The 14,208-nt window shown below is 49.7% G+C and overlaps 1 protein-coding gene across 1 annotated transcript; it reads right to left on the bottom strand.

The window, feature by feature from the left end:
• Positions 1-5,452: 5,452 nt before the first annotated feature.
• LOC125550213 lies at positions 5,453-7,275 on the bottom strand. The gene is made up of 2 exons (XM_048713157.1): positions 6,984-7,275; positions 5,453-6,315 (listed from the first exon to the last, which is right to left on the bottom strand). The coding sequence occupies exons 1-2, from the start codon at positions 7,131-7,133 to the stop codon at positions 5,776-5,778; spliced, it is 690 nt and encodes a 229-aa protein (XP_048569114.1). The 5' UTR covers positions 7,134-7,275; the 3' UTR covers positions 5,453-5,775.
• Positions 7,276-14,208: the final 6,933 nt, after the last annotated feature.

Here is a 14,208-nt window from a genome sequence, read left to right as displayed (position 1 = left end):
ATGGAACCGATGTGTGGATACGCGGGAAGTGTCGCTGCGTGGTGCTGGAACAAGCACGTAGAAAAGCTCGAACTGGTGATGGTACGTGCTGGAGCCAGCACACAGAGATGCTGGGAACGGGCGACCATGGGTGTTGGAATTAATGTCACCGATACGGCGGGATGTTGCAACCAGCCGCGACGATTGCTGGAACTTTGGTTTTTTTAATGTTTTTCTTTGTTTTTTGCTGCAACCCGCGGTTAATCCAGGTTTTTTCTTTTTTTTTACTGCAATTGAAGAGTGCAAAAGCTGGAACCTTTGTTGCATGGTGCTGGAAAGGTGGATCGGGTGCTAGAATATGGGAAGGTGACGATGGTGAACGGCCGGCCAGTATCGACGGTGAGTCGAGCTACAAGCGGGGGATGGTGGTGAAGCTGCAATCCTGTGGAGCTGCATTTCGTGGTGTGGGACCTGTAGCCGTTTTTTTTGTAAGAGTTGCGACCTGAGTTGCGGTCGTCGGAGGCGAGGCGAGGACGGTGCTAGAGGCCCCTCGTCGACCGGCAGGGTCACCGCTCGCGCGCATGATGAAGGCGGAGCTTTGAATGTGTGTTGAGTTCTAAACGAAGCTTTCTGGATTATTATTATTTTTGGTGGGGGAGGGGTGGGCAGATCCAACGGTGCACTTGCGACCGGTTGAAATCAGGTCCAAGCCGCCGTTTTTCTCTAAAACTAGGCAACCTTCCAGAAGCTATCTAAAATGCAAGCCAAGGTAAGAAAAATTGCTTAATAAAGTATAAACAATTGAACTAGGTACAAGCCATGAAGTTACCTGGCTCTTGTATTGACGTCTTGGTCCGACAAGAATCGGCCTGTCTCAGTCCACACCGGTGACCTAGTGGCTACCGCATCTACAATTCTACACACTCCTCAAACTCTTAACTCTATGGTCGCAAGAAGAAATAGACATGAAAGTCTCGATACATGAATTAATGACTGATAACACACGTGCGTTTCTTGTGCATCCACACAATCTGAGACGGCCGATGTTGGAAAACCATATGGTCTGGTTATGTTCCTGTCGATAGAGACCTCCGTTGAATTGGCCAACTGGCATTATGTGCTCGTTCACAAGTCATGCGTGCCTTGTTGCTGCAAAATGGCATGCAAAGCACATGTTCCCAACCTAACAATCATCATAAATTTTGTAAAGTAGATCTAACGGCCTATATCATCATAACTAAGCTTCCATTAAGAAGTTGCTTACCACACATACTGTATGGTGGGAGCACTTGTAAGCTGTCTTGTCAATAAAAACATCTTTTAATAAGGCATTTACTCCTTCCGTTTCTAAATATAAATATTTTTAGAGATTTCAATATATATACTACATATGGAGCAAAATGATTGATTCTACAATCTAAAATGCGTCTATATACATTTGTATGTAGTCCGTATTCAAATATCTAAAAAACCTTATATTTAGAAATGGAATGAGTATGTGATGAAGTGCTTGTTGTAGCACAACGGTTGTTTAATCTTACGTTGATCTAGATAAATAAAATATAGAAGGATAGATTTTCTCCTCTTTTCCTCCAAAATGCTGAACCTGGAAAGCCCAAAAAATAAAGAGGCCCTTTGCCTTATCTTTTGAAAGAAAACAATATTATGCCTACAAGGCCGGGTGCGGCTATATCCCCCTTTTTATTTTATTTTATGAGAAACAGCCATGTCCCATCTGTTCCGAGAAAATAGCTGACCTCGCCCGGTAACCACGTGTCAAGTTATGCCGATGTTGTGACGATGTCACACGTGTTTTTTCATTTTCTATTCTGTATCTTCTACACTTTTTAATACATATTCTGCGATATTATATATATATACTAGCAAGATGCCCGTGCATTGCACGGAACATCAAGATGCATTTCTTTATAAAACACATGTTGTGATTGACCCATACAAGAGTAATCCCATGTGTAAAAACTAATGATATCTCAAGAATTTTATCGGAAAAATGGTATCTCGAGAATTTCATCAAAAAAATGATATCTCGAGAAAGATGAGAGATAAGATAAGGAGGAGTGGGGCGTGGTGGTGACTGGTGGTCGGACTGGGCGGAGGCATGGGGATGGACGGCGCCGACAGCGGCCACTTGGCAGGTTGTTCCAGAGACCTCCTTTTTTAATTGCTTAGCAATGAGGTTGTGGGAGATAAGATGAACGAGGCAAGGCCTTATCTGTAAATGTGAAGAGAGGTGCGGGCTTTTCTGTAAAATTGTCATAATTTGCTTTCTATCCGTCAGATGTAGATCGGACGATCTATATTACAAGATGGCAGGCACACCATCATCATCAACTCGATTTTTTATAAAAGTAGAGATATATATTACAAAAGTACTTTATATTATTTTAAAAATTATTTACCTTGCATTTGAAATATGTTCAGCGTGAAAAATCTTTGTGTTGTGTATGAAAAATGTTAATCATTTGTACAAAAGTTGTTTATGACATTTCCAAAATGTCGCACGTATGAAAAAAAATGGACATGTCATTTACCAATTGTTTATACGGTGTAAAAAAATATGTTCATCTAATTCAAGAAAATGTACTTTACATTTAAAAAAGATTCACGGGGTTCAAAATGTGTTTGTCACATTTAGAAAAATCATTTGCACAAAAGTGAAGAAAATACGCAAGGAAAATCAGTAAAAAATACCCGATAAAGAAACAAAAATAAAAGTAAAAGAAAACTAGAGAAACAAAAGTATAACAAAAAGAGAAACAAAATTATAAAAAGAAACAGTGAAAACCAAAAATCCGAAAATATTATGAGAAAACACCAAGAGAAAACCTTAGAAAACACAGCAAAGCGACCCAGTGGAGCTCCCCGGAGGGAAAGAACAACCAACGAATGCAGCAGAGTTGATGGGCCGGAGCGCTTCTCATCACCCGTAGGCAATTCCTAATAGGAATGGATACGGGAAGGGGAGCAACTAGTTGATGAGCGTTTCTTCGGAAGCCTCAGAACAATCAGCGCGCTCTTAGCCGCCCGTCACATGTTGCATTCTAAACGCTCTCACCGAATTTTTATTTTATTTTTCCGCACGTGTTTTCTTCTTTTTAAACGGGTATTTTCAATGTTTTGGTTTTCCGCCGGTCTTTCTTAGCTTTTGAAAAAAAATCATGAAAAAACGTGTTTTCTCGATTTTGCTTTCCCGAGAGTTATGCCCGTGCCTCTCGGAAACGGAAAAAACGGGTTTTCTGTTTTTTTTCCTTCCGCGAAAGTCATAGACGTGCCTCTCGAAAACGGAAAAAAATGTGTTTTATGTTTTTTCCTTCTGTGAGAGGAACGGTTTTGCTTCTCCGAGAGGCACGGTTGTGCTTTCGCGAGAGGCACAGCCGTGCCTCTCGAAAACGGAAGAAAACGCATTTTTTGTTTTTTGATTTCACGAGAGGCACAGTTTCGCTTCCGCGAAAGGCATGGTGGTGCTTTCGCGAGAGGCACGGCCGTGCCTCCTCAGAAACGGAAAAAAACACGCTTTCTCTTCTTTTTTTTCCTTCTACGAGAGGCACGGTTTTGCTTCCGCGAGAGGCTCGGTTGTGATTTCGCGAGAAGCACAGGCATGCGTCTTTCGGAAAGGGAAGAAACTCATGCTCTTGGTTCGGTTTTTCCGTCCGATTTTTTCGTGAAAAAAAGTTCGTCAAAACCTATCAACATGGAATCTAGTTTTGAAGATCTCAGCATAAGGAATCCAACGATGAAAATGGTTCTAGATTTAGACGCACGGTTTAAGAGATAAAATGTTTCGAATAAACAGATATACAAAAAAAGGAAAACTCCCAGGTTGCGACAAGTGGCGCACATACAGCGCGCGACTTGTCGCACCCTAGGAAGGTGGGAGTGATATTTGCAATGAGTACTCCTCAATTAGTGACTTCGTACGGGAAGACATAGCCCTAGCATACAAGGCCCACGTGCCGCTTACAAACCGTACTACACCAGTTGAAACCCTACGTGGCCCAAACATCAACTCAAAATCGCACTGGCTCCTTAAATAACCTACCTATCCCGAGATCCATGTATATCTACCTAATGGGTGTGGCTACGTCTTACCAAGTCTCAGTCAAGTGATATGGTATGTAAGAGAAAAAAGCTTAAATTTTTTTGTATGAATCTCCACACAAGATCAAAGTTATATAATATCAACTGAGACATAACGAAGTCTTAATCGACTGAGACTTAGCAAAAGTGTTGCCTAATACTACCTCCGTCTCTAGAAAATGTCTTAGATTTTGACACAAAGGTAGTAATGTACATTTGCTTTGATGATAGTGCAATTCTTTTTTCTGCCCAGAGCTCCCCCAATCTCAAATTGTCATAATATTTTGCACGAAAATAGAAAACTTGTTCATCCTTAATATACAAAAAAACTAAATTTTTTGCTAATATTCGAAATAACTTTTCATCTGGGAGATGATGTGCTCGTGGTCAGCTATAGATTTTTGAAACATAAATGAACGAAAAAAGCTAATGTTGAAACAAGCCAGCGCTTGCTCGCCGAAAAAGAACGCTTGCAGTAAGCAAGCGCTCCCTTGCTTTGACTGTTCTAACTTGGTGATGGGCCAGCCCACCACGGCGCCGAAGCTGGGTCCAGCTCGCTAAAGGCGATATATAGCGGGCCCAGCACAAGACGAAACCCCACGATATCCATCACAGCACCTCCACATCGTTGGAATGTTTAAATTTGAATTTTTCAAGTTGGTAGAGCATGTGGGTTAAAAATACGTATAGATACAATTATTTATGCGACGAGTAATTCCGGACGGAGGAAATGTTTTCCTAAGCTACCTATCCTGACCTATGTATACGTGACCAGCACTACAACTGATTCGACGATGGTAGAGTACATTTTAGATTTGGGAGCAGACATCATTCATGGCCGTTAAATGGTAGGCACGGACGGGGGTACGGCCCACAGAGTACATGGATACGCTGTCGAACTGCAAGAGCCACCCCTGCATGACATGTAACCTGCGGCCTCTGCGACCCATTAAAACCTCAGACAGGCTCAGCAGCTTGGCCTTCCCTGTCATCCCCTACCAGAAGACAACCGGGCACGGACAACCATCACATCGGCCATTAACCGGCATTCATTCATGCCGGGCTAGCACAAGATCACAAACCGCACTGCACTGCTGCTCATTCATCAAGGCTGCTACAGCAGCTGCGACGTCAAACTCCCCGTCATCATCATCGTCGTCGTCGTCCCCGGCATTAAAAAGGAGGCGAGGAAGCCCGTGACACCCCCTAATTAAGAGCGAACTGGTCGCGTCGTCCGCCATGAATGAATGGGATGCCGAGATGAGCACCGCTGGCGGCAATAACTGAAGCTGCACGCACATGGAAGAAGCAACGGACGATCGAACAATTGGCACGCAGGCAGACGCTTTGAGCAATTATGGATGGAGTTCGGTTCTACCAGCAGGAATAGTAGTTTCATTCATTCATGTTCTATCGAGTGTTTGATTGATCTGACATGACAGAATCATCGGGGACGGCCGGCCATACTCGGAAATGGACAAGCAAAAAATCTTGATCGGAGCACCTCCACCTCCCTACCGGAATCCGTCGGTGGCATCAGAAAAACAATGGCGTCGTCGTGGCCAATCCGGGCGCCGGAGGCCTGCCTGCTGCCTACCTAACGCGCCGAGGACGAGGACGGACGACAACCATCTTGACGGAGGACCTACTTCTTCTTGGCTTGGCTTGGCTACATGGTTGGAGTAGCTGCTAGCCCGGCTAGGTGCCGAGGAAGCCGACGTTGAGGTCGATCCTTGGCTTCTTCTTGGGGGCCGGTGCCGGGGGCGGCGGCACGTGCGACTCGCAGCGCGGGCAGCGGGGGTCGCTCCGGGCGATGAGCACGTAGAGGAAGCAGCGCGGGCAGGCGGCGGCCACCATGCCCCCGCCGCCGGCGCTGGCGGACGGGGAGTCGCAGCCGTCGCCCTGCTCCACGGCAACGTCGCCGCGGCGCTTGACGGAGGAGGTGGTGACCGAGGAGGAGGACGGGGAGGCGCCCGCGGTCGCGCCCGCGCCGCTGTGCTGCTGCTGGTGGTGGTGGTGGTGGTGGTGCCCCTGCTTGCCGCGCTCGAACCGCTCCAGCGCGGTCTTGACCTTCTCGATCGTGCACACGCTGTGGTACGTGGTGGTGGCGGCGCAGTCCGCCGCCGGCGCCATCGTCGGCAACGGCGCCATGGCGGCGCCGGCGGCGGGGAAGAGGTTGAGGTCCCCCCTGGCCGACGGCGGCGGGCTGAGGTGCTTCTGCAGCGGTGGCTTGCCGGGCTGCACGCACGCAAAGAAATCACCGCAGTAAGTATTCGAAGATCAATACCAGTAGCTGTTATTGTAGAAGGTACCGCTCCTATTTGCATGGTTGAGATTTCAATGGCCATGTCGTGAATGAAGTCTTAAGTGAGGCTACTGCATTATTGGGTAAGATCACTCAGAATAATTAAACTTGCCGGTGAAACATGGCAGACAAATTAACTGCGAATAATCTACTCCACCCAGGGAACAATTGCTACTAGTACTCTCCTGTAAATACAGTACAGTACTGGTACAATAATAAATACTCAAGATATTACTACTACCAGTACAAAACTAATGCAAGTCTATTTGATCTATTCATCCATAGCCCTCCCACACAAAAGAAAGACCAAAAGTTGGAGAAGGCTCCTGCACATGGGAATTGCATAACCTCAGGCCCAAAGTTTACCTCACCGTCTTGTATGACCAAGCCCACAAATGGGCGGTCAAATTTGCCGACAAAACAACTAGTAATTCGGCGCGCACGATTAAAAGGAGACTAATCGGCCCATTGACCGAACAAATTGAAAAGTCTTACTCTAATCGCAATTGAGCACGGAAGAAGAAGAAGAAGACGAAGCGAAAGCGAACACGCGAACAGAGAGTGAGAGGAAACAGAGCATGGGCCGTGGAGCGGCGCGTACCTGCAGGGCGGCGGCGTCGTGCCTGGGGTCGTCGGCGGCGGGGGCGGGCGCCTGGCAGCCGCCGAGGAAGTCCCGGGTGACGAGCTCCGGCGCCATGGTGCCGCCGTCCGCCGCGCGGGGCATCATGAAGCCCACCGCCTCAGCGACCATCCAGCGCGCCACCTCCAGCTCCAGAGAGGAAGAAGAGGCGGGCCGATCGATCAAGGTGCGTGGTCCGTCAGAGACGAGGAGGAGGAGGAGGAGGGGGGAGCGGCAATGGAGGTTGGGAGGGAGGGAGGGGGGAGGGAGGGGATAAATGGGAGGGGGAAACAGGGGGGGTTTTGGAGGCACGTATGGGCGCCATTAATTGGGGTGTTGGAAAGGGAAGGCATGAGGACAAGATGTGCATTCAATGCGGGCTAGCGGGCATTGATGGGCTCCCTCCCGGTGCGTGTGTGATGAGTGAGCCTGCGTGAGAGGGACGGACGGGCCGATGGGGATGGACCAGCCTACGCCACTGCTCACCATTCATGGCCTCTCTCTAATTATTACCCTCCTCCCTCTTCAATCAAGAATCAAGACTGGGTGTGAGGATTATCTTTGGTAGTACTACCCCGCGTGGTGGCGTAAACATACAAGAAGATCGGGCGGACGCAAGTGGGAGTGGAGTCGAAGCACGGGCTCGTGTGGGGATTCGGTGGGCCCGTGCTCCAAGGTATCAACCTCGGGATTGCTTAACAAAAAGGGTCTGTCTAGGACACATCTAAGCTTATAGTTATATCACATCGAAGCTGATTTTCATTTTGTTTGTGGTCCATTTTTTTTGTCCTAGTTTTTTTTTGTTTCTTGTTGCTCCATTATATATTTGTGGAAGGTTAGATGTGACGTTTTTAAAAAACATCTAGATGTGAATTAGACAAACTGTAACAAAAAATGAACCCTAAAAAATTGCCCATTAAACTATTGCAAAGGTCGGTCCTACTGATCGACTGATCCATTGTTGTTATAAGGAGGACCAGTTTGTTTGCCACCTATTTTTCGAGAGAAAAGTGGAGCTTTATTTTAGAAATTATTACGGTGTTGAGATCAAGAAGCAAGAAGCAAAAGAGGTTCCATGCATGAGGGTCCTTTGGTTGAGCCACACGGCCGTGGCACGGCCCGCACGACCATATTCCGCTAAACAAGATTTGTGAAATTTGCTAAGCTACGATAGTCTAAAGAAAACACTCCCACAGTACTATTTAGAGTACAGTGCTACATGGTACTCCTGCTGTTTAACACTAATTGCCTAGTGGCTCAATGCTATTTATTAGGGTTATGATGATGTCTAGACTAATTTAGACTTCTTTTATTCATGGAAAAAGGCAACAGTCGCGGACCACTTGTGTCCGCTCAAGATAAAGACTTGTGATCAGGGTTTAACATTTTTTTTCTACAGCATCATATTGGTCTCCAGCGCGTAGCATACCTTTTCTTTTTTCTTGTGATGACACCGCCAACTATAGAATACTTATTATGTCCAAAGGGGGGAAATCCGGAAATGTTAATGCTGGATTGACCAAGAATTTTCTAAAATTAAATGACGAATGGCCTTTTCAAGGTTTACGTTTGAAATTGATTGTTTTCTCTTGTTGCTTTCTATCGCTTGTTCAAGATCCTAGACCTCATTTGCTAGTTAATTTTAACGGTACCGTCTTCCGCTGATTATAAATCAAAATGCATCCTGATCGCAAAACGGCATGCAAAAAAAATAAAGAGGGGAAATGGGACGCAAATTGAGTTGGAGACACATCTATGAATCGTACCTCTTCACTCCCAATGCACAGGGAGACTCATACACCTTCGTTCCACCCAACCTAAGGTTTCCGTTGCCTCTCGCCGTGCAGCTGTCGGGCTGCCTCGTCTCATGTGGCCTTATGGGCAATAAAGGCGTGGTAGATCCCTATCCTTACCAGCGGGAGGGCTATGCTTTTAGTTTTAGTAGGACTTGTGCTCTGCTTAGAAAGACGAGCCGGCAAGAGGTAGGCTCTGTTTTTAGGTATTTCTTTTACTTTTGGTAGGATTTGTATCTTTCTCAGAAAGACAAGGCAACGAGCGGAAGCGCTCTGCTATTAGGTGTTTCTTTTAGTTTTGGTAGGGCATGTATCCTGCTCAGATAGACAAAGCGGCGAGCCGGAGGGCTCTTTTTTAGGTGTTTATTTTGGTGTTGGTAGGGCATGTGTCCTGCTTATAAAGAAGAGGCGACGAGCGGGACGGCGCAGTTTTTGATGTTTCTTTTAGTTTTAGTAGGGCTTGTGTTCTGCTTAGAAAGACGAGGGGCGGGCGGCTGGGGATCTATTGGAGAGGACTCTGTCTTTAGGTGTTTCCTTTAGTGTTTGTAGGGCTTATGTCCTGCTCAGAAAAACCATCCGGCCAACGCTAGGGCTCTGTTTTTAGTTGTTTCTTTTAGTTTTGGTAGGGCTTCTGTCCTGCGTAGAAAGGCGAGGCGGCGAGCGGGAGGGCTTTGTTTTTAGGTGTTTCTTTTAGCGTTGGTAGGGCTTTCGCCGTGCTCAGACAGGCGAGGGGCAGGCGACGGGGGATCTATTTTTAGTTGTTTTTAGTGTTGGTAGGGCTCATGTCCTATTCAGAAAGACGAGATGGCGAGGAAGAGGACTCTGTTATTACGTGTTTCTTTTAGTGTTTGTAGGGCTTGTGTCCTGCTCAGTAAGATGAGGAGACGAGGGGGAGGGCTTAATTTTTAGGTATTTCTTTTACTGTTGGTAGGTTTGTGTTCTACTCAGAAAGATAAGGCGACGAGTGGGAGGGCTCTATTTTTAGGGGCTTCTTTTAATTTTGGTAGAGCTTCTGTCCTGATCAGAAAGACAAGGCGGTGAATGGGAGGGCTTTGTTTTTAAGTGTTTCTTTTAGTGTTGGTAGGGCTTGTGTCCTGCTCATAAAGACGATGCGACGAGCAGGAGGACTCTATTTTTACGTGTTTCTTTTAGTGTTGACATGGCTAATGTCCTCCTCAGAACGACGAGGTGGCGATCGGAAGGGTTTTGTTTTTAGGTGTGTCGTTTAGTGTTAGTAGGTCTCGTGTCCTGCTTAGAAAGACAAGGGGCAAGCACGAGGGGAGGGGCACTCTGTTTTTAGTTTTCTTTAGTATTTGACAAAAGCCAACCAGTTTTGGGGTTGGCATCCCACTGGACTACTACTTTTAAAATTTTGACCAAAAACTACCTTTTTTTAATTCGTCCACACAAACTACATCTTTTGTTTGATGACCGTTTAGAGGATTAAAATGTGTTTATGACATATGAGACCCACTTGTCAGGGCGGCAAAGTCAACTCTTTTTATTTTGTCTCCGTGAGGGTGGAATGAGATTCTTTCCGTCTGTCGCATAGTTGGAGTGTGTGCCCTTCGAGATACCGAGCCGACATCACATCTTAAGGTTGACGAATTCATCATTGACGTTTCATAGTCGACGAAAACGCTTTTTTATACGGAACAAACATCGTCAAAAGCCTAAATAAAATTGAAAAAATGTGAGCATCGGTGTTAAGTCTAGGATCTGAAACGAGATGGGCTAGTTGGCGACTATCATGACAGTTGAAGACACGTTTACCAGATGCGACTGCCCGGGCCTGATCGAGCCTAGCCGGTGCCCACGTCCAACCGATTTGGACTGTCGAACCAGTCCCCTCAATCGCGCGCACACAAAAAAAAAAGGACCGTCGAACCAGTTTAACCATTTCACAGCGCACAACGAGAAGCAATGAATAGATTCGCGAGGAACCAAACCAATCAATTCTGAAAGGCAACAATCGCTTCAGCAGTTCACCTATCAGAGTATGTATCGCTAGCTAGCACTTGAATGCGTGGATCGCCTGCGCACGCACCGACCGCGGTAATTTATGGAGACCAATTAAGGCCAACTTCACCGCGTGATTTTATCCTATCCGTCCGCGTTCGTTTAGGATAAAAGGGACAAAGGAGATGGCCCAGCGCGCGACGACCCGGACCCATCTTGTCCGTTTTGTGTCTGGGCCGAACCATTTCGAGCGCAAACTTGCGCCCGGTTTGGGTCGCGGCGGACACCAAAAGGACGCGCGCTCGTCCGTGTCGGGGCCGCGTGGCAGACGGCCACCCACTTCCCACCCACCCACATCAATGCGCACGAGCGGGCGGCCCCACCTGTCATCCGCACGTCGAGCGGTCGCCGTCCTTCTTTAAGTGGGAAGCGTGGACGGGTCGTCGTCCACACTGCCCCACGCCACCCAACGGCCTTCTCGAACCCCGACAGCGCAGAAACCCTAGCCCGACTCCTCCTCGAGCTCGCCGGCCGCCCACCTCGCCATGGGCTTCTGGAACGGTAAGGGCAAGCACGACCGCGAGGCCGGCTCCTCCTCGGGGCGCCGCCGCGGCTCCGTGAAGAAGGAGGAGCCCGCGTCTCCGTCGCGCTCCTCCCGTCGGGCCCCCGTGCCACCGCCGCACTCCTCCCGTCGAGCCCCCGCGCCGGCCCCCTTCACCATTGCCCCTAGGCCCTCCGCGAGCGCAACTGGCAGTACATCTGCGCGGACGTGTGCCGGAGGTACTGGGAGACGAGGACGCCGGTCCCGTGGAGCGACGCCCACCTCCCCAACGGGTGGCACCTCTCCGCGGACCGGGTCCCCATCCCGCCAGTGCCCGCGACCGGCCGTGCACGGCGCGATGAGATCAACCGTCGCCGCCGCCTCCTCCCCGACGACCTATACTACGACCACAGGTATGCCCCCGACTCGCCGCTCTGGGACACATGGCTCCAGGACGAGCATGACGTGCGGCGCGCCTCCTACTTCGCCGGCACCGTGTCGGGGCCGCGGAGGCCACATGCAGAGCCGCGCGGGCGTACGCGGGTGCGTGGCCTGACGCCCACGTTGTCGCCTTCCCCGTCTCCGTCGCCCCCTCCCCCTCCTCGCATGACAGCGGAGGAGGAGGCCCGTCTCCTGCAGCGTGTCATGGACGACTCCATGAACACGCACCACGAGCGGTAGCGGGACGGCCTGGAGGAGGCCGTGACCCTCTCTACCGCCGGGGACGCCGCCTTCCCGGAGCTGCAGCTGGCGGCCGTCACGGCGACCGCCAAGGAGGAGCCGATGGGGGAGGACTCGCCCGCGTTCGAGAAGCTCCTGGGCCAGGGGTGGGGCTAGTCGTGCACTGCGCCGGAGATGGCCGCCGACCTGGGCGTGAACTGGTGCCCCACTCCGGAGCGGGAGGCCTCACCACGGGAGAAGTGGTGCAGGCAGCTCCGGCCGTCCAGCCCGCCCCCGTCCACCACGCACCTCCGGCCCACCTGTGGACGCCGCCGGAGTACGTCGACCTCGTCAGCGACGACGACGACACCGGCGGCCAGTGAAGACGGCGACGGGCGCGGCAGGAGCGCGCGGGAGGCGGAGGCGTTTTTTATTTTGTTTTATATGTTAATTATGAAAAATGGGCCTTTTAAGTGACCGTGGAAACTGGGCCGTTTTGATGCCTCCCCTATATATATTTTATGTTTTTTTTAAATGTGTTTATTTAGTTTTTTAGTTATTTTGTTTTAGTTTTAATATTTTTCTTTTATTCACGTGCACCCCGGACACGATTTGGGATGCGGCCGCGCGGTGCGCGTACGCACGACCCATCTGACAAAGACGGACACAGGCGAATCCATCGATGCTTTAAAGGGACAAAATTCGGCGAATCCAGACGTCCGTTTGAGGTGCGGTGAAGTTGGCCTAAACCTCGGCGCAGCGCAGCGAGGAGGCCTTGAATGAATGGGAGTACGCCACGCACCGCACGGCGGCGTTAATACGGGCAGACCTTGACGCGACGAGCGCGCGCACACACACGCACGTACGTACGTATACTTACGTAATCAAAGGGGCGCGTACTCCGTGCGTGCCGCAGGTGGTCACGGGTCCGTCCGCCGACCTCGCCCAGTCGCCCGCCTTCCTTCCTTCCTTCCCGTAAACAGCGGACGGAGGCACGGGGAAAACGGTAAATTATTGACGCTGCGCAGCGCTGGCCATGCATGCATGCATGCATGCCTCCCGACTTTTCAATGCGCCCGCCGCGCACGCGTCTCCGGGAAGCAATGCGCGCGAGCGCGAGTGCCACCGACCGGCGCACGGGGGACGCGTGCCCGCCCGGGCCGACCTTCCTCCACCGGCGACCACGGGACCAGTCAAACCCATGAGCTTTCTTCTTTTCTTTTTATTATTTGGTAGTAATAAAGTTCAGTTGCGTTTTGACAAGTACTACTACGCAACTTCCGTTTTTCACAAGGGTAAAAAGCACGCATACGTAGTACTCCATAACTAGGGATGCCGTAATCCCTCAAAAAAAAACTAGGCAGGCCGTAGCGGCACTTAATTTGAGGAAAATGCTGTCCTAGTACTACTACGGTGAGCGGCAATTATTACCGAGTGTGAAGTGAAGTGAAAGGGCTTTGTTCTCACGTTATGTTGTGCCGCAGCGGCGGTACGGAGGCACCCCTGACTTGTGATCTCCGCCATTGATGCGCGTGCCTCCAAATGGCATTTCCTCCCCGGTCGGCTGTAGGCCGTTGTCCAGGACGGACGGACCAACGAACCAACGGTGGCGCTCAATCCCATGGTACCCCCACCAATGCCATCTCCTTCTCTCATCTCTTGTACCCATGGCATGTCATGGGCATGGGCACGGCCGTTGCGCATCGTTGTTACACTGCCCCAAAGTCACCGGCCAGCACTGTGCGCCATTTATGCCGCCGGGGGGCGTGACTTTTCAGATTACTGGTGGCGTGGGGCCCGTGGCGCAGGCGGTACGTACTACGTTCGCCGGAGGATTTCTCAACCGTCGTTAGTGGCTTTGATTAGATGGACTACGGGAGGCCTTTAACTCGTTGGTTTTGACGTGACTACGGCCGTCACGTCACGTCACGTTACGTTACGTTACGTTACGTACCAGTGCTTGGTGGTTATGGGAGTGCTGCAGCGGTGGTACTCTGCTGACTGGTCAGAGATCTTGACGAGCTTTCATTGTTTTTTGGACCTCACCCGGGAGCCGGCCCCACCCAGAGGAGAGGATAGGGCACGAGAGCTCAGCTGCTGCTGACTGCGGGTGAAAAATACAGTATTGGAAACATATTTATAGATTATCCACGTATTTATAGATTTTTTTAAATGCCACACATAAACCAATATGTGATTATCTATTTTTTAGGATATATTGATGGTCTATTATTACCCGTGCTGCTATGAAACG

The sequence above is a fragment of the Triticum urartu genome, chromosome 4 (assembly GCF_003073215.2).
Source record: "Triticum urartu cultivar G1812 chromosome 4, Tu2.1, whole genome shotgun sequence".
In the NCBI taxonomy this organism is placed as follows: Eukaryota; Viridiplantae; Streptophyta; class Magnoliopsida; order Poales; family Poaceae; genus Triticum; species Triticum urartu.
This window is presented reverse-complemented; position numbering and strand designations above follow the sequence as displayed.

What these genes read in the sequence shown, in the direction of transcription:
- LOC125550213 (XM_048713157.1), bottom strand. Translation starts at nt 7,133, where the DNA reads ATGGTCGCTGAGGCGGTGGGCTTCATGATGCCCCGCGCGGCGGACGGC. An exon ending in ACGACGCCGCCGCCCTGCAG is followed by an intron (nt 6,316 to 6,983) that starts GTACGCGCCGCT and finishes GCGTGCGTGCAG; the next exon opens with CCCGGCAAGCCACCGCTGCA.